At 45.6% G+C, this 25,395-nt stretch overlaps 3 protein-coding genes across 6 annotated transcripts; 1 reads left to right on the forward strand and 2 right to left on the reverse strand.

The window, feature by feature from the left end:
* Positions 1-981: 981 nt before the first annotated feature.
* fam78bb (family with sequence similarity 78 member Bb) lies at positions 982-4,163 on the reverse strand. The gene is made up of 2 exons (XM_056414770.1): positions 3,883-4,163; positions 982-1,537 (listed from the first exon to the last, which is right to left on the reverse strand). The coding sequence occupies exons 1-2, from the start codon at positions 4,146-4,148 to the stop codon at positions 1,015-1,017; spliced, it is 789 nt and encodes a 262-aa protein (XP_056270745.1). The 5' UTR covers positions 4,149-4,163; the 3' UTR covers positions 982-1,014.
* A 1,983-nt stretch (positions 4,164-6,146) lies between these two features.
* On the forward strand, positions 6,147-9,511 carry rex1bd (required for excision 1-B domain containing). Of its 2 annotated transcripts, none has more exons than XM_056414771.1 (5): positions 6,147-6,272; positions 7,226-7,308; positions 7,487-7,691; positions 8,798-8,886; positions 9,105-9,511. In XM_056414771.1, the coding sequence occupies exons 1-5, from the start codon at positions 6,270-6,272 to the stop codon at positions 9,175-9,177; spliced, it is 453 nt and encodes a 150-aa protein (XP_056270746.1). In that variant the 5' UTR covers positions 6,147-6,269; the 3' UTR covers positions 9,178-9,511. The 2 variants fall into 2 exon arrangements, with proteins under 2 accessions (XP_056270746.1, XP_056270747.1); XM_056414772.1 differs by having other exon boundaries at positions 7,541-7,691.
* Positions 9,507-24,664, reverse strand: crlf1b (cytokine receptor-like factor 1b). Of its 3 annotated transcripts, none has more exons than XM_056414766.1 (8): positions 24,489-24,664; positions 17,196-17,474; positions 16,600-16,729; positions 16,331-16,503; positions 13,496-13,653; positions 12,868-13,036; positions 11,235-11,416; positions 9,507-10,502 (listed from the first exon to the last, which is right to left on the reverse strand). In XM_056414766.1, exons 1-8 carry the CDS (start codon positions 24,547-24,549, stop codon positions 10,479-10,481), a joined length of 1,176 nt encoding a protein of 391 aa, XP_056270741.1. In that variant the 5' UTR covers positions 24,550-24,664; the 3' UTR covers positions 9,507-10,478. The 3 variants fall into 3 exon arrangements, with proteins under 3 accessions (XP_056270741.1, XP_056270742.1, XP_056270743.1); XM_056414767.1 differs by having other exon boundaries at positions 11,231-11,416; XM_056414768.1 differs by having other exon boundaries at positions 17,196-17,555; positions 24,489-24,547.
* Between the last annotated feature and the right edge of the window lie 731 nt (positions 24,665-25,395).

A 25,395-nucleotide genomic window follows, 5' to 3' on the forward strand; every position in this document is an offset into this window, starting at 1 on the left:
TATTCTTTAAGTCTTCGTGTAAAATCATCTTTCACCACAATATCTGCTCTTAAACGACAAATACCGCCTGGACAAGGACGCCTCATAGCTCCGCTTGTCCTCTTAAACCGTGGAAAGCCGACTCACCGCATTACTTGTAAAAAAACAACAAAGTAACCTCACCAACACAGCCAACACGCACTGCAGCCATGGGTGAACTGGCCTTTTGTGATTTGACAAAACAACAAAAATCCCTTCATTCCAGATTCTTCTCAATGCACGGACCGTGCGCACGTCATGAAATCCGAAAGCCGCGATTTGTACATTTTTACGTGACGTGTAAAAAAAGAAGCAAAGTATAGCTCTGAGGATGCCTGTATATGTTGGCGAGCTCTCCGTTTTTGAAATCATCTTGAAAAATATCTCGCCACGTAACGTAATCATAAATGAGGCCCCATTGTGTGTGTGTGTGTGTGTGTTTGAGGCAGTCTGTTGTGACAAAAGCAGCAAGCTGGACCCAACCCCGGGTCTCCGCTGTAAAAAACACACAACCACACTCGTCTCTAAAAGCACGTCATCCAGTAACACTGCGGTTGCTTTTGTCGTTCTCTTTCCCCGCAGCAGTGAGTGTCGTATGACACGCGCACGACGGCCTCTCCTCGGTTACACTCGTACGCAGCACTTTGTCATCGTTAAAGGCCGAGGAACCCGTTTTCAAAGAAGGGCCTGTGGTAGGGGCTCGATCGGGGCGTTCTGGGCCCCCGAGTGGCTACAGCACAGGTTTGCGTTACATTCCAGCTCTACCGGCGGATTTTTATTTTATTTTCCGAAGCTTGCTTTGCTCAGTCTGCGAGTGAAGGCCCGGAGAAAAACCCCGATGGCGAGACCGACGCGCTCTTCTGGATCGTCAAAGGCAGCGGTGGGGAATTAATAAGGCAGTTGTCCCCTCGAGTCTCAGCCTACTTATAGAGCTCAACTGTCTTGTCTTCAAAACGATGAGATTTAACAGTCGGCCAATCGGATGCTCTCGGCGCTCTACTTGGATGGGATGACGACCAGCGGAGGGCCTCTCCTCGGCCTCCACATCAGCACCTGGGCGTCGTTGGCGTTGGGCCTCCCCATGGCGTTGGGAGGGATGGGATCCATGCGGCTCAGCACCCTCGGCTGGTCCTGGTGCACCCGGCCCACTAGTCGGGCCCTGGAGCCCAGAGGCAGGGACGGATCCACCGTGACGTCGACCCTCATCCGCCACTTGATGGTGTGGAGCAGGATCTTTTCCCTGGACGTGGTGTTGAGCGCCACCAGCCAGGTGGTGAAGCTCTGGTCCCTTTTGATGTTGGTCAGTAAGGGCGTGTTGGATTCGCTGACCGGCACGGCCCAGGTGACGCTGGGGTAGAAATTGTCATTCATGCTCACGACGAAGCGCGACGGCTTGGAGGTGGGGCCGACGATGGTGACGGTCTCGGTGGTGTTTCCGTACCACGGGTAGCTCACGCCGTCCGAGTCGCTGATGGCCCTCACCAGCCCTTCTCGGAGCTGAGGCAGCTCCCAACTTGACCTGGAAGGAGACAGACACCGTCACTGAGTTCCTGACCGCGTACTTGCCCTCAAGTATGCATTCAACTGGGACATACTACTGCGTCATTACACCGCACCATGAACACTCTGGCTCATATACGCTACCGTTCAAAAGTTTGGGATCACTTAGAAATGACTTTATTTTTCAAAGAAAAGCACTGTTTTTTCAATAAAGATAACATTAACACTATACATTGTTAATGTGGTAAATGACTATTCTAGGTGGAAACGTCTGGTTTCTAATGAAATATCTCCATAGGTGTATAGAGGCCCATTTCCATCTACTATCACTCCAGTGTTCTAATGGTACATTGTGTTTGCTAATCGCCTTAGAAGACTAATATCTGATTAGAAAACCCGTGCCATTATGTTAGCACAGCTGAAAACAGTTATGCTGGTGATATAAGCGATAGAACTGGCCTTCCTTTGAGCTTGAAGTTTGTAGAACAAAATTAATACTTCAAATATTAATCATTATTTCTAACCTTGTCAATGTCTTGACTATATTTTATATTCATTTGATGAATAAAAGTGTGATTTTTCATGGAAGACACGAAATTGTCTGGGTGATCCCAAACTTTTGAACGGTAGTGTATATCTGCAGAATAGCGAGACAAGCACGCTGGCTTGCAGACTATAGAAGATCTGAGCAGAGGCAGTCGGACATCCTGGTATTTTTTGGTATACTGCATTTGACATATACTATATATTAGTGACCTTTCAATTGATTGATCCTACTAACAATTACTGTCTGTTTAGCTAAAGTGTGATATAGCACTGCAGCAAGGTGAGTATTTTTGATGACTGGAAGTCTTAGTTTTGGTTTTATTCATTCTGTGATCTAAAAATATTATCTTTTTTTATATTTTATATTGTCTGTCACTGTTTAATTTTGTATTTTCTGGAACTGTATGTAATGTGGTACTGATGCTGTCTTGGCCAGGACAATCTTGTAAAGGAGATTTTTAATCTCAATGAGGCTTTTCCTGGTTAAATAAATACTGGAGGATATTTAACTGCTGTTGAGTTTATTTTCCCATTGAAGCTGCGGGTATTCTCATATCCTCAAAAGGTTGGACGTACATATAAAGGCATCATAGGAGGCATTTTGTGAGCTTCTCATCTGATATTTGATTCTGAAGAAGATCTCTTTCACTAGAATTTAAATAGTTGATTAGTCAACTATTTTTCTCGTGTTCATTTTATTATTTATCAAACAGTCAGAGCCTTTAAAGTGTGTGGTTTTCTCGCCTTTGTCTGTGAATCTCACTGTCGACTTGCACTTCTTTCGACTTGCCAAATTTGAACATTTTATTTGTTCACATCTTTTTTCAGCCTCAAAGATCGACAGAAAAAATGTATTAATTGATACACAAAAAGATCGTCAGCCTTTTTTCACAGCATGAAAAACAATCATAAATGAGCTTTCAGTTCATTTGAACCCCATGTCGCCTCCACTTTTCACAATGTGTGAGGTGTAGAAGGGATCGCTGGCATCCACTCACGTGTCTGAGGTGTGACAAGTTGTGATTATTCTTTCTTTTTATTACAAGGAAAACAACAGAAGTAACAAGATCATTTCAGAAAGGCTTTAAGATTCTTTTCCAGACACCAGCTGGCGATGAGACTATACAACAGCCGCCTGTAAATGATATCTAGTGGTTCAGTATGTCAGTGGATTACCATCATCTCTTCGTGGTGGAAAACACTTTTTTTGTCATCTGGTGTCCCCACCTACATCTATATTTCATATCCAATCCTAAAACCACCCTAAACCCCAATCTCTCACACCGAAAGCCACCCACTCCTTAAACCCAGCGGGATTAAACACCCCCTCACATATGCTCTCCAGATAACGCACGTGTGTGTTCGTGTATGTCTGTGTGTGTGTGTAGGTGTGTGTGTGTGTGTGTGTGTGTGTGTGTGTGTCGTCGGGGTGTGGGGGAGGACACGTCTCCGTGGGCACAATTTGAATGTGAGAGCATCCTCTGTTGCTGAGCTCCTCTTAATAGCAGCCTTTTTTTTCTATTTGGGTGCCGGAGTCACAGGCACGGAATCTGTCGGTGGGCGTTTTAAATGAAGGAGGCTGAGGAGCAGTTAACCTGCTGCGTGCGCAAATGGCTCCTCTCTGCAACTCTGTGTGATGAGCACGAACACGCGTTATCACGCGGAGTGTGCGGGGGGGGGGGGGGGGAAGCTGCACACGCGCGCGCGCGCAAAGAACACAAGTCACGAGAAGAGCGTCTAGGGGACCCAGAGGCGCGTGTAGGTGTGTGTGTGTGTGTGTGTGTGTGTGTGTGTGTGTGTGTGTGTGGCTGAACTCACATGCCGACGTCTCCGTAGGTGTTGTAAAACTCCATCTGGGTGCACGCCTGGATCCAGCCCACCACCCATGTCTCGTTGCGGGGCAGTGGGGGCATCACAATGCGCGCCGAGGCTTTGAAGTAGGGCGTCTTGTACCGCAGCACTATGGGCGAGTTCTCCTCGATGACGGTGGGGCAGTGGTCGATGGTGGCCGACAGGTCGTACACCACGATGTTCTCCCGTTTGATGCGCGACTTGTTACAGGCGATGCTCTGGATGCAGCCCATGGCTGTGCAGGTAAAGGTGACGGTCAGGAGCAGCCAGGTGAGCCTGCCCGGCCGGGGGAACCGCACTGCTGACTGGGACTCGACCAGGATCAACACTATGAGGCCGTGCATCAGATGACACTGTAAGGCAACGGTGGGTGCTATACCACTCTGTATAGGCCCAGATGAGAATCACAATAAGGCTCCAGTGAGCTCACACGAGGGGGGGTGAGGCAGCTGGGTCCAGTGAGACCATGGACTCCAGGTTCAATCCCCCTGGACCCGCCTTGCTGATACTTGGGCACGTCCACCGGCTCCAGGGTCGCTATATATGCTCCGTGTGGTATCCCCCCCGGGCTCCCGACCTCTCTGGAGGCTGCGAGCCCCAAGAGAAACACCCTGCGGGGATTAATAGTGCGTCGCATGGATGTTTGACACGTGAATTGTTGGTTCCTCTCCACTCAAACAGTGCACATCACCGTGCGTCTCCGTGGGCCCTCTCCTCACGGATCCGACCCGCCGAGCTACTGCTTGAAACCCCTGTCCGTAACCTTTGATCCTCTTCTTCCTTCCCCGAGCTGTCATGTCACAACAGGCGTCGGGGGACCGGGGGACACCAGGGCGCCGGCAGGGGAACCCGGTGGTCGGGCGGCGAGGCTTGTTGATGCGGCACTGTGCATGAGATGCTGCTGCTGCTGCCTATAACCTGAGCGGCGGCGTTACCTTCCGTCATGCCTGTCGGTGAAACGAGCAAAACATGCGAGTCCGAGCATCTGTGACCGGGAATAGCAGCTTTTCCTCCGGCGGGGGGAGACACGACACAGGCGGGTCGCTCCCGATCAAAACGAAGGAGAACAAGAGCGACACAAGAGCCAACTGTCAACACATGTCGGAGACCGACGACCAAACGGCATCGTGCCTGTAAACAGGATTATATCAACAGTGCCTGCAGGGCACCGTATCCGCCGCGCGGCATCCTCATGTGATGAAGGCAGCCCGGCTGTGTGTCGCTGTCCAGCCTGCGTGGTGCTGAAGATGCTGAATGGACCAATGAGCGGCGGAGGGAGGCTGAAGGCGTAGGAGTGCCGGCGTCTGCACATGCAGGAGTAACCTCGCGACCTCCTTCCTCCAAACTGGAATAACGTTAAAAAAGGAAAGCAAATCGGCCGGCCCATCTAACCCCACCTCTACCACCCCCCCCATGCATGGATGGTCTGTAATTATGCGTGATGGGGCTGGAAGATACACAAAAAAAGAGCAACAGGTAGTCTTTGATGGATGGAGGAAGGATTTGTGTGAATATTTTTGTCTAAATGTTGTGCTTATAAAACACCCCTTGATGTCTTATTGTTAATTTTATTTTATTTTTTTACAATATAGAGTAGACTGTAATTAAATATAAAAGCATACGCTTGTTCTCATTGTGTAGACTACAGAAACATGTGATTGGTTACCGCCAGTCAGTCGGCGTTTCAAAATAAAACCGTCACAGTTTTGCCGAATTAAAGCTTAAAGAAAAGGTATATTAGTAGCTGTCCCAGTGCATGCATATATGCACAAATAAAATGTTCAGGAGCTTCATGCTTGCAAATCATACATGAGCTTTGAACCTTTGATCATATTGAAGTATTGTGTAGATTTTTAAAATTAAAATCCTATACTCTTTACTTACATTGTGAATATAGTTTCTCTTATGACTTATATTCAGTTTTTTTTACTTACAAGCTGCGTTGGTTTTAATGTATGAAAACGGTCCAGCTGCAGGAAGGTTCAGCGTCACTTCACAGAGGAAAGTGTAAATACAAACAACTGAAACAAGGAACTAAATCCAACAGTGACAATCTAATTTGAACAAAGAGTAACAGTGTTCTCAACTATATATATGTCTTAAACAAGATAGTTGTATATATTGTCGATATAGCGGCTCCATTACAGAACTCTGAAAGTATGTTGTCGTTCAAGAACTTTTATTTTGAAAACTAAGCGATCTACGCTATGCAGTGTCGTCATTTCCGGGTGCCATGGCAGACAGGGTGCTGATTCACACATAAAAGTGAGACGACGTCCCGTATTTATTAAATATTAACATGTTACTGTGATACACCGTGCACTTTTAGCGACAGTATTTCCTGGCAGGTTGCCATGGTGAGTATCTGCCATTTTATTCTTCTGTTAAATATCTGAGAGGCTCGAAACTAAGACTTCCACATGTGCTAAGCTAATCAAAGCTAAGTGGAGGCTAACGCACTTTTCACTTTATTGAAGCTAAAGCGGATGAGCTCCGTGTGACACGCCTTCACTTTATTTCCTCGTTACAAGCACACATTACAACCAGTCATATCTAGTATATTAATATTATTTTAAGTTATATAAATAATCTTACAAATTTGTCAAAATAAATCGCAGATTATGAGAGCACTAACTGGAAAAACGTCTTTGCAAAGGCCCAAATAAGTTCATAATAATGTGAATAATTTTAAATAAAGATTTAACTAAGTGATATATAGTTTAACTATATTCGTCACACATGTTTCTGTTAGATTTAACTGGAGATAATAATAATAATAATAATAATAATAATAATATCTTAGATTGAATAATATTCTGTGAATCAGAGGTGGGACCAGTTTATTGCTTTAGGCTACATCTCAAGTCTTTGCACTCAAATCCCAAGTCCTAAACAATGAGCTCTTCACTGAAGGTAATGCATATTTAAAAACAGATTAATAATACATTACATTTTGATGTATACTATCGGACTAGTTAGAAGTGAATGGATGTGGGGGAATTGAGTGTCGACTTGCTGGATAGAAATAGAGTTAACGTTAAGCGCTTCGGGAATTACATTGATTAGTGGAACACTTTTTAAGTTACTTAACTTTTACCATTTATTTTAATTTTAAAGAGCTCAAGGAGACATGAAATCACATTTGTTGTCAGACCACGTCGAGTTGCAAGTCTATTGATTTTTGTCAAGTCTAAAGTTGTCAATTGTGATTTAAGTCTGTGTCGGGACTCAAGTCATGTGACTGAACGCCTCTGCTGTTAATTCTCTCTGCATGTTATGTGTTAACTTTCCCTTTGTTTCCTCCCTGTAGGTCCCCACAGACTTTAAAGCTCTGATCCTGAGGTTTTATCACCTTCAGTCTGAGCGGGTGGACACGTATCGGCTCTTTGAAGAGTAAGTTTGTATCTCGTATGACCCGCCTCACTGACCGTTGTTATGGCTCTGCGTAGGTCTCCAGGGATCACGCTCCTTGATTTCGGGCACGTAAACATATAAATCTGAAATTGTGCGCCTCATCCATCTCTGCTTGTGTGTGTTTGTTTTTTTATGGGTGCTGTTTACTGCCTTCCAGAGGACACGAGGCCTACTTGAGGACAGGGCCCCATTATGACTTTGACCACTACAGGCAGCTGGTCCATGAGATAACGCAGGCCTTCTGCGGCATCTCCACGGAAATGCTGGAGATCAAAGGGAAGCTGCACCACGACTTCGACAGGCCGGCGCTTTCTGAGCACATTGACAAGCTGCAGAGCAAAGAGAAGCAGAAACTAGAACTGGTATGTAAAAACAAGGACTTTTATGTCGAATACAGAAAACAGGCACTGCACAAGAGTAACAAATGTATCTCGATACAGGCTAATAAAAAAAATACACACGCATCTTTTATTGGAGATGGTTTTGAGGCAATTAACAGATTTATATTTAAACATATCAATAATCAAGAGACACAATTATTAAAGAGGCTTCATAAACAAGAATGATTTTCTCAATTTGCTTGTTGGCTAATTTGTTTAATTGTGTTATTACATATCAGTGTGGCTGTATAAATTACCAGATATTCTTTGATAAGAATATCTCTGTTGCAAACATCCAGTTAACCTGCCAGAAGAAATGATCTATCAACCTTTAATAAATATTTACAGACAATGGGAGTAGAAGTGAGGCTGGGTCTTCAGGTTCTATTATATAGGGATTATTGTTTTTTTTACATGGCTATATGTATTTATAAAGACCCACTTGTTGTGACTGACGTGGGTCTTCATAAGGTTCATTGCCATCAGCTATTGACAATTAGAATTTTTTTTAACTTACATTTTTTTGACACCATGCATTGAGCCACAATAAGATGTCCTAATAACTAATAATCACATCATGTAAATTCACACTTTTTTTGTTTAATCTGTGATGCAATCCCACTGTCTCGCCACCAGGGGGCAGACTTCTTGTGCAAAACGTTTCATCAGCTCCCTCTCGCTCCTAGTACTGGTTTCACCACTGTCATGTTGAGGATTCAGGGATTCTCATCACGTTGGCAGCTCAAGTCCCAAAATGTTGACGGCACGTGGTGAACCGTGAAAGCACGACGAGGCTTCTGGTTTTTGGGGTTTCTGTTTCAAGTCCGTGGCGTGAGAGTCCGTCTGCGACAGTTTGAGATCGGTGTTGAAATAGCACGCTTCAAAGCTTCCCACATTCAGTCCACATCTCGACCATCTGGTGTTCAGAGGTTGTGTGAAGGTGTACCCTCCTTCCCCTTCCCGTGACATCGACTCCACCGCCTTTCTGCCAGCGATGTCATCACGCTGCCATCATCTCAGAGTTCGCCCTCCGTCCTCCACCGATGAAACCTTTTGCATAAATCGTATCTGATGTGTCTCCTCAACAGACGGTCAAGCTGCAGCTGGCCAGGCAGCGGGCCCAGGATCACCCAGAGGACGAGGGCTGTCAAGAACAGATTCAGGAGATCAAGCACGAGTAAGAGCAGCGATGACCAACCTTTTCTCGTTTCACTGCCCTCGCTCCCCGCTGACCCGGCCACTCGCTCACCATCAAGCCGCTGTCAGCTCCGGGAGGACTTCCTACTCCCCCCCCCCCCCCCCGTATGCTTTTAACGGACTATCCATCAGTTGTAAAAGAAACTGTCAAAAGATGCTCAGACATGTTTGTAACCGGACCCCCGCTGTGTGTTCCAGGATCATCAAGAACAAAGAGGCCCTGAGTGAAATCATGCAGGACGTCAAGTACGACTCTGAGGAGTTGGATTGACAGGCGGCTCCCGGGAGGCGGAGCCACAGACCGGCTCTGCTGCAACTCCCACCGTTGACTCGTCGGCTGCGCTCATCGATCCCTCTCTGGCTCCGCCCTGCTCGCTGCAGCAGTCTCACTCCACCCAGGGGACTGGTCGCACTCTGGCTCTGTGTGTTTCTATTTGTAGTCACGTGTTTTTGTAAATGCTTACCTCAGCAAAAAAAAAGAATCAAAGAAGAAAGAAATGTAAATACTCTGAAGATGTTCACTTGTTCCTGGTGGTTCAAAGCCACTACCTTTTGTTTACTTGATGATTTGTGGGGGGGTTTTTAAATAAAAAAGAGAAGTTTTACCTTTTTTACTGTTTTTATACATGTATTCATACAGAGTATTTCTCAGAGGCACTTTTTGATGCAGGAAAAGAATATAACTTAAACAAAAAAACATAGATGCAGTTGTAAAAATATAAACAGTATGAAAAATGTCTTAAAAATGTTTTACTAAGACACGGGACAGTGTCTGCATGTTACAGAATGAACAAAAACTTGCTACAATATATCAATGTAACTATATAAATGGCTTGAACACGCAACCTTTCAGATTCCTCGGCACCTGATGCCTGATTACTTTCTGTAGGAGACATTTTTGTGGAACTCTTTTTATGCATCAACTGGTGACTCGGAGCCAAACAGCTCTTTAGTGATTTCACAGATATTTTTCTCTGACCTTCAACGGAAACGATCAACAGAAAGTAAATTGCCAGTTATAAAAGTCATTTCCGAGGAGCAAAATGTCAAATATTCACCGTTTTAGTGAAATTGAACCTCTTTGTAATTTGGCCTTTAGAAACTGATTTGAATATTTAAGATTTATCAGCTAATTATCGAAGGAAATGATCGTTAACGGCAGCTCTACTCCTGAAGTCGTATCCAACAGGAAAATCTGGAGAGTCAAACTATCCTGAAGGCCACACCGATTATAAGAGAGTAAACATCACAGATTCAGATTCACAAAAATACTCCACCTGAAAAGTAGAGTTATGGTTGTTTTGAACATTTTGTTCCTCATTTTTTTATACTAGTGGACAGTAATGCTTTAGTATCTCATGACATACATGGATCATATATCAGTTTATTATCTTGCATGAAATTAGCGGTCTAAACTGTGGTGCAAACTTTATTTTTCTACAATAAAAGTGCAGTTACTGAGGGCCTGAGGGGGGGGGGTGTTGGGGGGGGTGTTGGACCTCTCACACAGCTGGGACCCTCTGTCAGTGTCTCGATGCTGTGCGCGGATTAAACACCGCCTAGAGGGCGCTGCTATAAATTATCGTCTTGTAGAATCTGAAAAAGACAAAAAGCAGATGGTTCATACCGGGATAATTCAACAGGAAAAAAAAAAAAAAAAAGCAAGTCATTTACAACCGTCACGATAATCGCTCTCTGCCCGGCTGCCACATTTCTCTCTTTTTTTCCTCTCTCCTCTTCTCTCATCGCATCATCTCTTTCTCATTCTCGGCGTATCGCTGCCAGCCCCCCTGCTACTACCTTTCTCTCAAGGTAATCGATGGGAACCAGTCACTGTGCGTGAAAAGAGACATTATTCAGGTGACGGGGGGGGGTAAAGCTCGAGACCGCCGAGCTAATTGAGTCAGGTGGAGCGACGGCGTCTGTGAGTTCAAGGACCGTGCGGCAGAGGATGCGGCTGAAGCGCCTGAACTCCTCGCGAAGACACGCCCCCGAGGCTCCGCTCGTTTCTCTTTGTTGTGGCCCTCCGCTTGAGATCAAGCCTCCATTGTTAAAAAATATGTTACAAAAGAATCGTGGTGCCGCCACGTCAACAAAAAAACCAACTCACATTTCTACCTGATCATAAAGTATTCGGGCTGAAACTTCCCAGAGCCAGAACCGGTCCTCTTTGTGATGGTGAAAACGCTGACCACGCGAGGAGCCGCAAATTCAGTTCAGTACTTCAATGCAGCAGTGGCTATTTGTGTGTGTGTGTGTGTGTGTGTGTGTGTGAGCTCAGCATAGATAATGAAAAGAAAGAGAGGGGGGGAGATTCTGCTTACCTACCTGGTTGCGCGTTCGGTGCGATTTCTGCAGCCACACCCGCCACTGGTCGTACAGTTTGATGGACATGCCGCTGCAGCCGGACGCGTGCTTGCGGACCCAGCCGAAGAACTGCTTGAGCTCCCGTCGCAGGGTGGAGTTCTGCTCGCCGGGCTTGGGATCGCAGGAGCCGCTCTGCAGCCTCTCTGGGCGACGAAGAAGAAGAAGAGAGGAAGAGGTAGTGAGGAGGGAGGATGGGAGGACATCGTCAAGGTTACAGTGAGGACGTAAGTGCAGATTATGCACCAGCTGCCTCGCGTGTCAGCAGGAATGTGCGACGGGGATTTGGTTCTTCTTGGTCCACGTTTACAAGGCAAAAAAGTCGATTTAAAAAAATCTCAAATGTCGAGTGTGCTTCCAGGCTGGATCGCCGTGACATTCTGCAGACACATACACGTCTCTCGGTGTATACGCGAGTATAACCTCTAAGGACACAAATGAATGAGGGACAAAAGTTTAAAAGCTCCTTTAAACTCGTTCTTTTCATCAAACTGCGTAAATGAACATATGAATATAACACATTTTCATGACTTTTCCAAAATTGTTTGGAAAAAAAAAAAAAAATTTAGGACTTTTCCAGGCCTGGGAATAACCATTTTTCTTTCCATGACCGTATAAACCATGTCGGGGAGTCCTGACAAGGGCTACTGTGAGAACGTGGGGTGTACGGGGGCAGAAAAAGATCATGGATAACAAATGAAAAGTTCAAAGGTCATTTAGTAGGAGAAAAAAGACACTTTTCTAAGATCCGTCTCAAAGCCTAAGATAACGCTCTCTGGCATAGTATAAAAAATAAATCTCATAAATCTCGTTGACCGGTTTGAAAAGCAGCCGCGCGGTGAACATTCATCATGATTCATGTCGCTTAATTTCACATGACGACAATAGTTTCTCCGTGTAACGCCTCAAAGCGTGGCGGCTCATCCACCATACTTCTATTTCAGGGAAGGAAAGGCTACTGAAAGTCGGAGGTCTGCTACGATCAATTCTTTGTGGCAAACAACAGAGCCCGATAACGACTTCCTCCCTTTTGGGAGTAAATACCACACGACCGATGTAACTCATTATACTCTCCTCCTACCCCCCCCCCCCCCCCAAACCTGCTTCCACTCAGGCTTTATAGGCCCTGTGTGTGCCGCGGACAGACAAGCAGCTTTTTAACTTGATCAATCTTTGAACCAGACGACAAAAATCTATCCGAATCCCCCTGACACCCCATCCCTCCCCCCTCCCCCCACTTCCCTCTAATCCTCTGCTGGGAGATTTCTATCACGGTATCTAGCCTATTGATGTCTGCTTCCTCCTGAGTCGCATGCGGTTCGGATCTGCGTATTCAGGATGTTGAAACAGGGGTAAGGACATTGTTTGTTTTTCCTGGCTTTAATTGGCAATGAAAGGTTGATTATCAGAAAAAAAGGAACGAACGGTCAAGATTTATGGGCATCGCGGACGTTCGGGAAGCATTTAAAAGCCATTTAAAGACGGCTGTTGGATTTTTGTTGTTGTCGAGTGTCTCGAGAACACAGATATCTGTTTGGTTCATTCAATCTTTTGTGTAAAAGAAAAAAGAAGAACGAATTCTCTGCCGTGTAGTCACCGTTGCTGGGGGTGGAGGCGGCGGCCGGGTGGCTCCAGTCGCTCCAGATGCCGGGCTTCCTGGAGCCGTAGATGCCCACCGGGTTGCACCTCACCTGGACGAAATAGACGGTACCGGGCCGGAGGCCTGCGAGCCGACATGAGGTCTGGTTACCGACATCATCCACCACCTGTGAAAGAGAGGATGGAATAAAAACAGTAGTAGACGAGTAGAAATCTTTCTTAATTCCAACAATCCAGATATCTCCATCTTAAAAAAAAAAAAGTAACAGTGTTTTTTCTTCTTCTTAACGTGGTTGAAAAGGATATTTTGTAGTTTCTTTCTTTTTTTATTTTTTATAGCTTGACCTCATTCGAATGCTGAATCCATAACTCAGAGAATACCTCCGCAGCGGAGAGACGATATACTGTAGAAGAAGCCGTTGACAACAAAAATCAAAGACGCCATTTGAAAGAATATCAGTTTCTTGAAGCTCCGCGACTGCACATCTGGATGAAAGCCGGTGAACCGGCGAAAGAATCGAGCGGCAGTCTAACAGAAGTGTTATTCGCTTTGTGATGAAAGCCACATGCAGGAGCCGAGAAGATGCAGCGGGAGCAACGTTTACGTGTTTGTGTGTGCGGACCACCTTCCAGTCAGTGCTGTCCTCCAGCCGGTAGCGGATCTGGTATTTGGCCTGAAACAGGATGTCCTTGAGCTCGGGGGGGCTGGCCCAGCGGACCGTCAGCTGGTCCTCGAGGTCGCCGACGCGACTCACCTGCACGTCGGCAGGAGGGTCCGTGGTCACTGCGCGGATGAGGAGACGTGTTACAGGTGTGGAGGCAGCAGGTGTATAGTAATCAGGGCAAGGAGACGAGATACGAGAGGTTTGGATGACCTTTAGAGGGATGAAACCCGCAGTGGATGATGTACCACAACACTGAGGGCACATCATAGCTCATCATTCTTTATGATTATCTTCCTGGCTCAAATACAAGTTTAACACCGTCTCAGTTCCTGTCTAATCAAAAGTTTTTTTTCCACATTTCCTTCAATTATTACCTTCGCATTGAAAATGCCGGAAGGTTATGTTTTGATCGCCGTGTATTTATTTATTTATTTGTATGCGTGTTATTCGCAAAACTCAAAAAGTATTGAACCGAATCGCATGACATTTGGTGGGATGATTGTTTATTATCCGGGGACCAGTTGATTCGATTTTGGGATCGATCGGGTCAAAGGTCAAGGTTAAAGGTCATGAACAGGTCAAATCTTCTTGAATCACATGGAATTTGGTGGGATGATTGGTTATTATCCGGGGACCATTTGATTAGATTTTGGGATCAATCGGGTCAAAGGTCAAGGTCATGGAAAGGTCAACATCTTTTTTTTTACCATAGCACGATACATTGTTGTCCAATTGGCATGCAACTAATGCCAACATGTTCATAATTCAATGCCCAATCTTGTGATATGCGAAGGTATGCGCTCTACCGAGTGCCCGTTCTAGTATTCCTCTTGTCTTGATTCTGGTTTTTCCCTCTTATATTATTTACTTCTTCTCTCTAACTGACTGAAAACCAATAAATTCAATCTGTAAATCTATCGTGAAAACGATGACAAACACTTTTCAGGGGTCAAACTGGTATTTTGTATTTTGAGGTAAACTCTTCACTTTTATACAATTGAGTATTATTCAATTAACACAAATGTGTCAATCGGTGCCCTCCTGGAGGTTTCTTCCCTTTTTTCACTGCACAATTTGTTTTCCTGTTTTTTAGGGAGTTGTTCCTGATCCGATGTGAGGTCCTGGGACAGAGACGTCTGTGTGTGTACAGAGTGTAAAGCCCTCTGAGGCACATTTGTAATGTGTGATTCTGGGCTATACAAAATAAACTGATCTGAATTGAAAGTCATCGATCGCTTATTGTTTTTAACTCAACGCAGACTGACACCATGTTCAAACCACGGCCTGAGATGGGAGCTGGACCAAAACACATGGGCCTAGCAGACTGGCTCTATGTACGTGGAATGTCACCACTATGGCGGAGAGGGACCTGGAGCTGGTGTGGGAACCAAACTCCTGGAGAGGGGGGCTGGACTCGAGGCTTTCCCAGAGTTGCCCGGGGTCAGAGGGGGCCAGGTGGACGTGGAGGATGCTCACGGGGTCGCCAGGATGTGGGAACATGTCCTCCATGGAGGAGGAAGAGTTTGAAGACCCATTCACATCCCTGGCAGAGATCACTGAGGCAGTCAGAATGCAGCATGGGGTGAAATTCCCCCTGAGGGGTCACGTGGAGGTCGGGGACAGTGCAGTGGCAGATCAAGGTGGTGGTTCCGGTAAAGTTCATTTCAAGGAGGCTCGGGACAACCGCCGAACCCCAGAACCAGAGGGAGCCATGTGGAACCAGGAGGACCTGATGATCTGAGGTTGCAGCTACTTAAAGTTTTGGGGCGTCAGTAGAAAAACTAGATATGAAAGAAGTAGTATTTGTGTAACTTGGCCTTTTGTTCAGATAAATGTTGCAAACCCGACTTTCTCACACAAACTGCAAAGCTGTGTTGAACGAATCAGAATCTGAGACGAATGGAAACGCGTTGCAACAACAAATGCAAGCACACACGCATCGACCGAACACTTGCCAGCTGCGAGCAAAATAAACACAAATACATGCCATCTGTTAACAGAATTATGTCAACAAGGGAATAAATAACAAACGAAAATGTTCCACGTCGGAAGGCAACGGAGCGGAGAAGAGTAGTGTGTGTTGGTCCCTCGGCCAAACATTTTACCCACAGCAGTAAAAGGTTGCAAACAAATGGAGGGCTTTGAAGGAGAGAACACACACAGGGAGAGATGAAGAGGATGGAGAGATAAAGAGGAACTTATTAAATCACTTGTAAAAAGTGTTTCCCGCTTGTGACCTCGTGCCTCAGATATCTTTTCACTGCTGGTGTGTGCGTGTGCACGACGCGGTTCTTCAGCTTTATTTGTTCTTCAGAATTCAGCTCGAGGGAGAGGGGGAAAACCGAGCCAGAACAAATATACTTCCAGCTTATTGTTTCTCTTATTGGGGCAGAGCGATGCATCATACCTCGGTGTGCAGTGAGGATGAATGGTCAGAGAGGACGTCCAGCTGGAGGCCTCGACGCCACCGAAACCGCGGAGGGATCGTACGTGACCTAAATGATCAGCCTTTTCCCAGAGAGGCATCGGATGTGCGGTTAACTTTTTACAACGCCGCAGTTCCTTTAGAGAGAAGCAGCCTTACGGAGGCGGGTTGGAGAGAGCGGAACATAAAAAGAAATCCCCCCCCCCCCCCCGCCTCCTCTCTCCTCTAACGAAGTGTGTTAGCCATATGCAGGAGACCTGCAGACCAAAAAGAAAGGGAACAGGAGAAGAAAGGACAAGAAAGAAAGAAAAACAGAGGGAGGAAAGGACCGGGAAAAGAAAAGGAGGGAAAAAAACCGCTCGCTCACCCACCGACATCGAGGATGTCCAGGGTGGTGATGTCCGAGGTGGCGGCGCCCAGTTTATTGACCGCCTCCACCCAGATCTCATACGGGGTGAAGAGGGCGAGGTTGCGGGGGATGTAGCAGGAGTAGCGCTGCTTCCCCGCGCTGTACAGCACACACTCCTTCTCTTGCCCGTACCACCTGGACACAAACACAACGGGCAAAATAAACTCCTGTATTTACTCCGTTTTTAGCGGCGTGGCGTCGGGACACGGCGAGCACCTGTGGGGAGCTCACCTCAGTTTGTACTTGAGGGTGTATTTGGTCCGGACGTGGGTCTCGCCCCGACCCCCCGGGCTCCACTTGCAGCTCAAGTCCTTGGTGTTGTGGGACAGACATGTTAAATTGACCGGCTTTTCTGGAGGCCCTGGAGAAGGGAGGTGGGGTGTGTGGGGGGGGGGGGGATAACAATTGAGAAACATAGTTACGATAAGCCAACATGACACGTTTAGAAAAAAAGCTATCTTGAATTCTGAAATTTACGTTCACGTGAAGCAGAAACGCTCAGATTATAATCCGGTGTGCTTTTATGTACAACTAAAAATAGAACAGGTAAACATCAAACTCCAAATAGATAAACAGATCAACGGAAACCATCTTTTTAGATTTCTGAATTTGAAAGATTTTCCAACATGTGTTGTTCATCCACAGAGCTTCACAACATATTATTCCCTTGTGTATGAACTACATAATAAAAGTGCCTGTGCTCAAAAAGAGGAAGCTGACTTTATGACACCGAGCTCATGAATATGTCCTCGTGGCTCCGCCAGCCTCCGGAGCCTCCGGAGCCCCGAGGGCATCTCGATGAGACATTTCCGCGCGGGTCCACTTACTGCCCACGTAGAGACACGAGCCGGCCAGGACGTGTCCGTCCGCGGCGTGACACACCAGGTTGTCTCCGGACTGCTGCCGGGAGCCGCTGAGGTTGTGCAGCGTGACGCTCAGGGCGCCGGGGCTCACCACGCTGTAGGCGCTGCTGGGCAGACTCATCCCGTTCAGGGTCCAGTACAAGGTGCCGGCGTGGAGGCCCAGCTCGGGGCTCAGCGTGCACGTGGCTGTCAGGCTGGAGCCGATGCGCAGGACGGGATCCTGAGGGGAGATGACTGCTACTTCTGGGTGGTGGAAACGGGCACGGACAGTACCTTACAGCGGCCTCGCTCTTTCTCTTTTAACGCGCCTCTCTTCACGTCACGCTTTCATTTAATGATATAAGCACAACATGTCCATCACTTACAATCGCCTGACTAAATCTGCCTAAAATGAAGAGATATTCATTTGACAAAAATACAGACCTAGGAAAAATTGCAAATCCCCACATTTAAAAGAACCTGCAAATATGTGTTATTTTTTATTTTTTTGATGAGTGGAAAAAAATAATCAATTAGAATTTAAATTAATTTAATTCTCTTTCAATAGACTATATGTTAAATCAACTCATTAGATTAAAGCTAATTTGACTAATTATTTTATTAATTTTAAATATTGTCTTTTAGAGGCTTGTGCTACTACATCCACTTATTTTTTTTACATTTTTTTAACATGATTTAATTCTGCTCTGTACCGACTACTTAGCATGCAACAGATGTAAATTAATTTATATATTTCTTGAGGCAAAACATTTTTTTTTAATACAAAGGTCACCAAAGCCTCAAGATGCAGTCAACTCGCTCCTGTTGCTCTTTTAACCCGGTGTCGACCTTTAATTCTTCATAAATTTGACACTCCTTAATGAGATGCATGAGGTCCTGTGCAGCTTTATTTGTTTTCACACTCTAATCTGTACAAATCTCGTTGCGGCCATAATAAAAACTTTGTGTGTTGTGTGAGGAGTGCGGCAGCACTGCACCACAACAGAGCCGCCGCTCAGCACATATTTATGACCCGGTAATGAAGACGATTTATGGAGCCTCAGTGGGATCAAGTCGGAAAAGGTCACCCCGGTTGTGTCGGTGAAATCCTTGAACGCTTTTCCATTCCGCGACCCCTCTAACACTTCAGTTTCCTTTGTGATTGATGCCCATGAGAAATGTTACCACTGGGCTCCTTCTTCTCACAGCGATGAGGGGAAGAGTTTTATTCGCCCTGCTCCAGGTGGGCGGTGGACACGCTTTCCAACACGTGTGCCACTGCAGCAGCGAACTTTAAGACTAACGTATGAGAGCCGTGTCGACGTGCGAGGGACCGACCTTCAGGCCTCCCGTGATATTCGATGTAAAATCAATGTGAAATCCAAAATGAGTAACAATAAAAATTGATGGTGTTTCATGTTTTTTTTCTTCTTTAAAGCAATTTTCTCAGTCTTAAATATTCAAATAACTTGCAATATAATATGATCTCTCCTGTGTTTGAACGGTTAAACACCGTTTATTCGCATTTCAAATCACCACCGTGTCTGTTTTATGGGGCGACCGCGTCCTTCAGAGGATGGATGCACGTCGAAGTGTCCTTGGTCAACACACTTGTGTGAGTGTGTGTGTTAGTTAGAGTTCCCCGTGGGAATGATGACATGTTTGTGTGTGTGTGTGTGTGTGTGAAAGTGCATCGAGTGGTCTGAAGAGCCAAACAAGTCCAGTCCATTCGGTCTTGCTGTGTCTGAACCACCACATACAACCACATATAACCATTACTCTCATGAGGGGTCACTACATCTGGATTCATTTGAGTGGACAGTGATACCATTATGCTATATTTGTTTTATAATTTGTCCACCAGAAAGCAGACACGTTTATTTGTTATCGTGAAATGCCCCTCTCAGTACGACTGGTCAGAACTAGAAAGCCTTATCGTCGTTGTTGTTGATGTTAAATGGGGATATTGGCAGGTATAGTTACCATATTTGTGTATCTCTCTTTTCTTAAATCAATAGAGATCTTGATTCAAACATCCACTATGTCAGACTGTAATTTATATCTAATCTTTACAATAATTTGATCAAGTATCTGGATTCGACAGGTCATATTTGTTCAACATGTGATATTATTGTTTGGTTATTTTAATCATAAATACCTCCTCTATGTTGTGCACCGACAGATATGCTAGAGAGAGGGGTCATTTATGTCGCTTTTTCTCTCATTCAGGCTTCCTTTCCTTTTTTTTCTCACATCACCCTGTCTCCTATGCTGCTCAGTGTCAGCCCAGCCCTGTGATTGGTCCCACCTGTGTGTTGTGTTACCATGTGCTTAAATTCCTCACAGTGTTGTTCGTCTGTCTAGTCTTCTGGTCTGGTGCCATGGTCAGGTTATGTTGTTTGTTTGATCCTTTTTTGATCCCCTCACTCGTTTCGCTTCTGTTTTGTTCACTGCAGAACCGAAAAATAAAGATAACTACTTTACTTCTTATCTGTCTTCGTGTCGCATTCTAAGTCCTACTGTCTCGAGATCGTACAGAAACAGACAGAACAGACAGGACCCACCAACCCAAGAGCGAACCACGCCGCTTCACGCGCGATTTACGTGGCGATCATTTTTGAACAAAGAAAAGTCAAAAAAAAAAGAGCAGAGGAGAGGACAAGAGGCCCAGGGGTTCAGAAAGAGGAAGAATTACAGAGCAACAACAACAATGCACAAAAATGAAATTTTTCACTCATCAGCACACCATCTCTCCTCCGTCATCCCAGCTGAGAATTTGAATTTGGCTGATCATGACAGGTCAGCACGACATCTAGTCTCTTCTCCTCTCCCGACTCTCGGCTCTTCCGAGGAGAGATTCGGAGACGATTTTGTAGAGATTGCAGTTCAGTGTGTGTCTGGTATTTTAACACAGCAGCAGTTTTTTTGGCTTTTATTGTGTCTCATAAGTTTTTGAGCTGCATTGTGTCTCATTTAACGGCTGCTGAAGCAGAGGCTGGATGAGAGAGAATGGCCCATGGCTACGGACTATGAGCTGGCGATTCACTTTTAGACATCGCCGGAGGCCAGCCACCACCAGCCTCGCCATGCAGGCCAGCAGACTGTTGCAACAAATACGTCAGCTCAAAGTCAGGCAGATGATGCCAGCGCGTTTCAGCGTGCAGCAGCAGCGGACAGGAGCTCTTGGACCGGATCTCTGGACTTGGAACTCGATCGGACTTCGGGCCCCGACGATCTGGATCTGGAATCCTCCTCGCCCCTGGAGTCTGATCGATAGGGACGCGCTGAAAACCGTCTTCGAAAAGAGGAACGAGATGTTTTCCGAGATTCTGTTAGAAGCCAGCCAGATTCCTTCCGGATTTCGGGTCGCTGAATCGCGATTTTGACCCTCGGACTTCGGACCATCTGGGACTACCACTTCCTCTTGCTCCCAGATGAGGCCGAAGAACCCATGGAGCTTGGAGGAACCACTGCTTCTAGGTTGCAGCACGGCCCAGCGTTGGTCGGCCAAGCTTCATGCCCAGTCACAAAATGCCGGGACATCAAAGGAGGCAGTGCTGAGCAAGTTTCCTTGGGCTGTCTCCTCGTAGACATTACTCAGACAATCATCCAGGTAGACAGTTGTATTACCAACCAGTCATCAGACCATTGATTAGAGAGGGTGTGTTAGAAGACTGGGGGGCTAACAAGTTTCCTAGCTAAAAAGCTAAAATAAAAACTAAAAAATGATGTTAGTGCTGTTGCCTTAAGTTAGTGCTTGTTGTTCTTTACAGCCTGTTTGTTATTCACAGTTACTTACTTTATTGAGCCACCATACAGATTGCATAAAATATTATTTTTAATGAGCTTGCATTTTTCATATTTTTTTTCGATTCACTATTGATTGATTTTGGTTTCCTTGAGTTAACTCAACTATCCTCCACATTTAATCAGGAAACAGAAAGTTAAGGATGGACCAGGAGGGTAAACTGCAGGCTGTGCATTCACAACTGACTCTAGTAGATCTATAGATCACTATCCTGATCTCCTGTATACACCTTATCTTCCTGTTGCTACCTGTTAAAGCGATTTAAAGTTTAAAAAATCCGTTTAACCTCCTCCCTCTGATTTCTTTACCGGGATTTTGAGAATTGACAGCCCCCCTTTACCGGGAGACTTTACCCCATTTCGAGACCTGAGAGAGCGAGATCTGAGAACAGCAATGCTCTTCTTCATCACGCCTTCCTCCGTCCTTCATCTTTCAGTCCATCCTCGTCCAGGAGAGTTGGATTAGAAAGACGGAAGCTGAGACGCCAGTGACCTAAATGACATAGACTACAGACCATTAATGACAAAAAGAAGATGTTCAAGCTATGACTCATGTCATCACTCATTTGCTTCGCTTTTTCAGAATTTAAAGCGGCCACCATTTTAACAAATGGATCTAAATGACTATCACTTAAAATGAATGACACTGGAAGACTGGAGATTCATGAACTCGGATCAATACTATGAGTTTTTTACTTTTGGTAAATTTCTTTGGCTTTGCAATTCAAGCTTTTATGTTTGAGGTTTTTGTGAATTCTTGTTTAATTCAGTGATTGGATGATGATTGTTTTTCTAGATGAAGATCATAAAAACTCGCTAAATGTTCATGTCCCCAGTACCAACCACCTGAGAAACTATGTCATAGAGGTCAACTAGTCCTCAACAGAAGAGGCCACACAATTGAGGTCAGAAGCATCCTCAGCATCCAAACCAGTCTCCCATCCAAATCAGTCCTATCCCAGTGGTGATCAGCAAAGTCACAGTGTTCAGACTCCAGGAAAAAAGGACTTCAGGAAAATGTTTGTTCTGACCTATAGATTTTTCCTTCAAATTTCAGTTTGCTGAATGCTCAGTTCTGTTGCTGTCTTCTGCATGTTCTGACTTCTCCCAGGGTTCCTTCAGATCTTGCTTTCAAACTTCTCAGATTCTCATCACATCAGCCCCATACTCACACCGCCAGGATCTCACCATTCAGTTTCCCCATATTGGATGCTGTGGTCTCATGCTTCTGCAGAAGACAACAAGATGCATCGAGTGTTCTGAAGATGCATCAAGAAGAACATGGTGCGCGGAGTTGACAAGCTGAGGAACGGAAGCTGCGGCGTAGCTGCAGGAATATGGGGACAGAAAGCAGCAATCTAATGGAGACACTGGCTGGAGGTGGGGATCACTTGAATGAAGAATGCATTTTAGAATGGAAACACTTTTCTTTAGTATATTCAAGGCCAGGTGTTTCGTCTTCCCCTCTTCTTTCCAAACCCACATTTTTTTCCACTTCTCTTTCTTCCCAAGGTCTTCAAACCAAAAAAATCATGGTTTGTCCACTTTCCTGGATCTTTACGATCCCGAACCACTCCCGAACCATGAAAGGGACTTAACTTGGTGATCCATGGAGTCGCTGTGTGTCCCAAGGGCCTGTCATTTTCTCAAAAAAAAGAATGAAGCTCAATAATCTGCGCAATCCCAAGGCTGTTTGTTCCCTGTCTCTTCACTCCTGGGCCATTGTGGCCCACCCAACATTCTCTGTACATACCATTAGGAAATGTGCAAGAAAGAACAATAATCAACAATGTTTCGCTTCAACAACGAAGATGTGCCCCCTGTAAAAAAATGTGGCCGGTGTAGTGGCTTGTCCGGTGTGTGGTCGATAGATTATCATCTCAAGTTAAGTGATGGACTCGCCTTCGCTGAGGATTATCTCTATGGTCCTTGGACACATTTCCCATTGACCAAGCTTCCTCATCCAAAGTCAAGACTTCAGTCTTGACATTCTAACAGTGATTGGATCCAGAATCACCAGCTCATCTCAGATTCCATGGTCCCAAAATCATTGAGAGCCCATTCATGATCATGTGATCAATCATGCCATCGCCTTCCGACCATTCGATGACAGTTTTGTCACACACATCATTTCACATTCAGCCGACAGTCGGAGCGTCTGAACCAAGAACTAGAGACTACGCTACGTTGTCTCGCCTCCCGAACCCACCCCCTGGAGTGACCACACCCATGGGTGGTCGAGCCCCAAACCCCTCTCCTTCCTACGGCAGGTCTCCATCTCCTCTCCATTCCATTGTGTTCCAGCCTCCACTTTTTTTAGCGAGAGGAAGAGAAGAGGGTTCCATGACATGCATGCATGAATCATGTGATCAGACGTTGTTTGGTGGCTGGTGTCAGTCTCTTCTCCGAAGTTCAGAAGGGAGGCTCGGATGGCTGTTGCTCGGGGGGCTCGAGGGGTCGCTTCCTCCAGTCCAGGCCAAAAAGGTTTGGTTCTACCAAACCACTTCATCTCATGTAACCTCAAAGAAACTGAGGGTCGTTTCCAGTGTCAGTTTCAGTGTCCAGAGTCATCAACCGCTGATCGCTTTGCACTCCCCCCAGGACCGAGAGAGTGCCGTTTCACGTGTGTGAGAGAGTGAGTGTGTTGTGTGAGAGCTCACTTCTCCAAGCCCAAGCCCCTCCCAGTTCTTTTGGGGGGGACGGTATACAACTGGTAGGTCCGCGTAGGGAGGGGGAGGAGGGGAATAGGGGAGGGCAAGCAATTCTGAGGCGTCCTGAGGCTCTAAGCTGGACTGGCTGCTGCTTATCTTATGACTTATCGACTCTTTTACAATCACATGTGCTTAAATTCCCTGTCTCCCAGTGTGTCTTTCTCAGTGTCTCTTCTGCCATGATCATCAGGTCGGTTATGTTGTGCTGCTCTTGATTTTGATCCTCTCACGTCAGCCGCTTTTTTGTTCACGAAAAATAAAGTACTTACAAATACTTTATCTCTGTCTCCCGGGTCGTGCAATTGGGTCCTACTTCCTAAGTGTCTGAGATCGTAACACTCTATCGATTTTCCAAAATTAAAGTTGTATTCAAAATGTTTTATTTGAATATTGCAACGTACAATTACTGGGATAGAGGATTTAATCCATTTTGCCCCCTCTTAATAAGCATAGGACTTTCTAGAAAAGTCCTATAAAATAATGCTATTCTTATTCTTATTAGTAGAAGTAGTATTATTATTATTAGTGTGGTGATTATAGCACCTGGGCAGGTGAAAGTTGATTTTAACGAAGCTGATTTGGTTGTTATCGGTTTGTTGGCCTCCAAACAGCGAGAAACTTTAAGTTAACACACGCACGCACACACACACACACACGAACGCACGCACGCACACGTACACGCCCGGTGTGCAGCGACTGAAACGCCGTAGCGACCGGTGGGTCGCGTCGGTCCGCCAGTGGACTAAAGTTCGGTACTCACGTCTGGAGGACGGCAGCACACGTGGAACCAGCAGGAGGAGGAGAACCGTGAAGGAAAACATGTCTCTCTCTCTGTCTCTCTCTGTCTCTCTCTCTGTCTCTCTCTCTGTCTCTCTCTCTCTCTCGGTGCTTCCCGAGCTTCCGGGACGCGGAGACGGGCAGACGCGCGGAGGAGGAGGCGACCGAGCGGCTTCACTCTCCAGCGGCTCTCCGGTGGAAGTCTGGAGACCCGAGCTGCAACTCTCAGGTTCACTGTTCGCTCCTCCTCCTGGTTCAGTAACTTACAAAGTCATTAGTGTGTCCCCTCCCTGAGACACGCGCACACGCACGCGCACACACGCACACACACATATATATATGCATTTACAACGTGTATCAACTTTAAATTCAGCATTACACGCTTTATGTAACTCCTCACTATATGTTATAATATGACCAGCTTCAGTTGAAGTTGTGACAAATAGAATAACATCTGCATGTGTTGTAGCCTAATTCATACTATTATATTTTTCTGGTTTTAATATAGTATACGACTAATATTAGCCGTGTGAAAATAAGGTTGTACTTTACTTGAGTACCCCTATTCATACTTGTACACTTACCCCATATGTTTTACATGATGCAGATTATCTATACACAAAACAAAAGGTGTCCAACAGTATATCAATTCAAATGTTATCTTCATTAACTGCAATAAAATGATGCTTATGTACTCTATATCAATACAACTTCTCAAATTATATATAATAATAACTCTCGAAGGGACAATTTTACACAATGAATACTTTTAACTGGATTTTCCCACCAATATCTTTCACTGATATTGAATTTTTTGAGTGTATGTTGCATGCTTTTACTTTAATATCTGAACACTATTTTAAGGTGCACGCTGTATATTCATGGGCTGT

This window comes from Pseudoliparis swirei, chromosome 5 (assembly GCF_029220125.1).
Source record: "Pseudoliparis swirei isolate HS2019 ecotype Mariana Trench chromosome 5, NWPU_hadal_v1, whole genome shotgun sequence".
In the NCBI taxonomy this organism is placed as follows: domain Eukaryota; kingdom Metazoa; phylum Chordata; class Actinopteri; order Perciformes; family Liparidae; genus Pseudoliparis; species Pseudoliparis swirei.

Bases quoted from the DNA above. Each gene is read 5' to 3' on its own strand.
- fam78bb (XM_056414770.1), bottom strand. From the start codon at position 4,148: ATGGGCTGCATCCAGAGCATCGCCTGTAACAAGTCGCGCATCAAACGG. The intron at 1,538-3,882 runs GTGAGTTCAGCC...GTCTCCTTCCAG, and splicing joins ACCTACGGAGACGTCGGCAT to GTCAAGTTGGGAGCTGCCTC.
- crlf1b (XM_056414766.1), bottom strand. From the start codon at position 24,549: ATGTTTTCCTTCACGGTTCTCCTCCTCCTGCTGGTTCCACGTGTGCTG. The intron at 13,654-16,330 runs GTGGGTGAGCGA...TCATCCGCGCAG, and splicing joins CCTGGACATCCTCGATGTCG to TGACCACGGACCCTCCTGCC. The intron at 10,503-11,234 runs GTAGGTAAGCAG...TGTCTTTTTCAG, and splicing joins CGCACCGAACGCGCAACCAG to ATTCTACAAGACGATAATTT.
- rex1bd (XM_056414771.1), top strand. The intron at 7,692-8,797 runs GTATGTAAAAAC...TCTCCTCAACAG, and splicing joins AGAAGCAGAAACTAGAACTG to ACGGTCAAGCTGCAGCTGGC. The intron at 8,887-9,104 runs GTAAGAGCAGCG...TGTGTGTTCCAG, and splicing joins ATTCAGGAGATCAAGCACGA to GATCATCAAGAACAAAGAGG.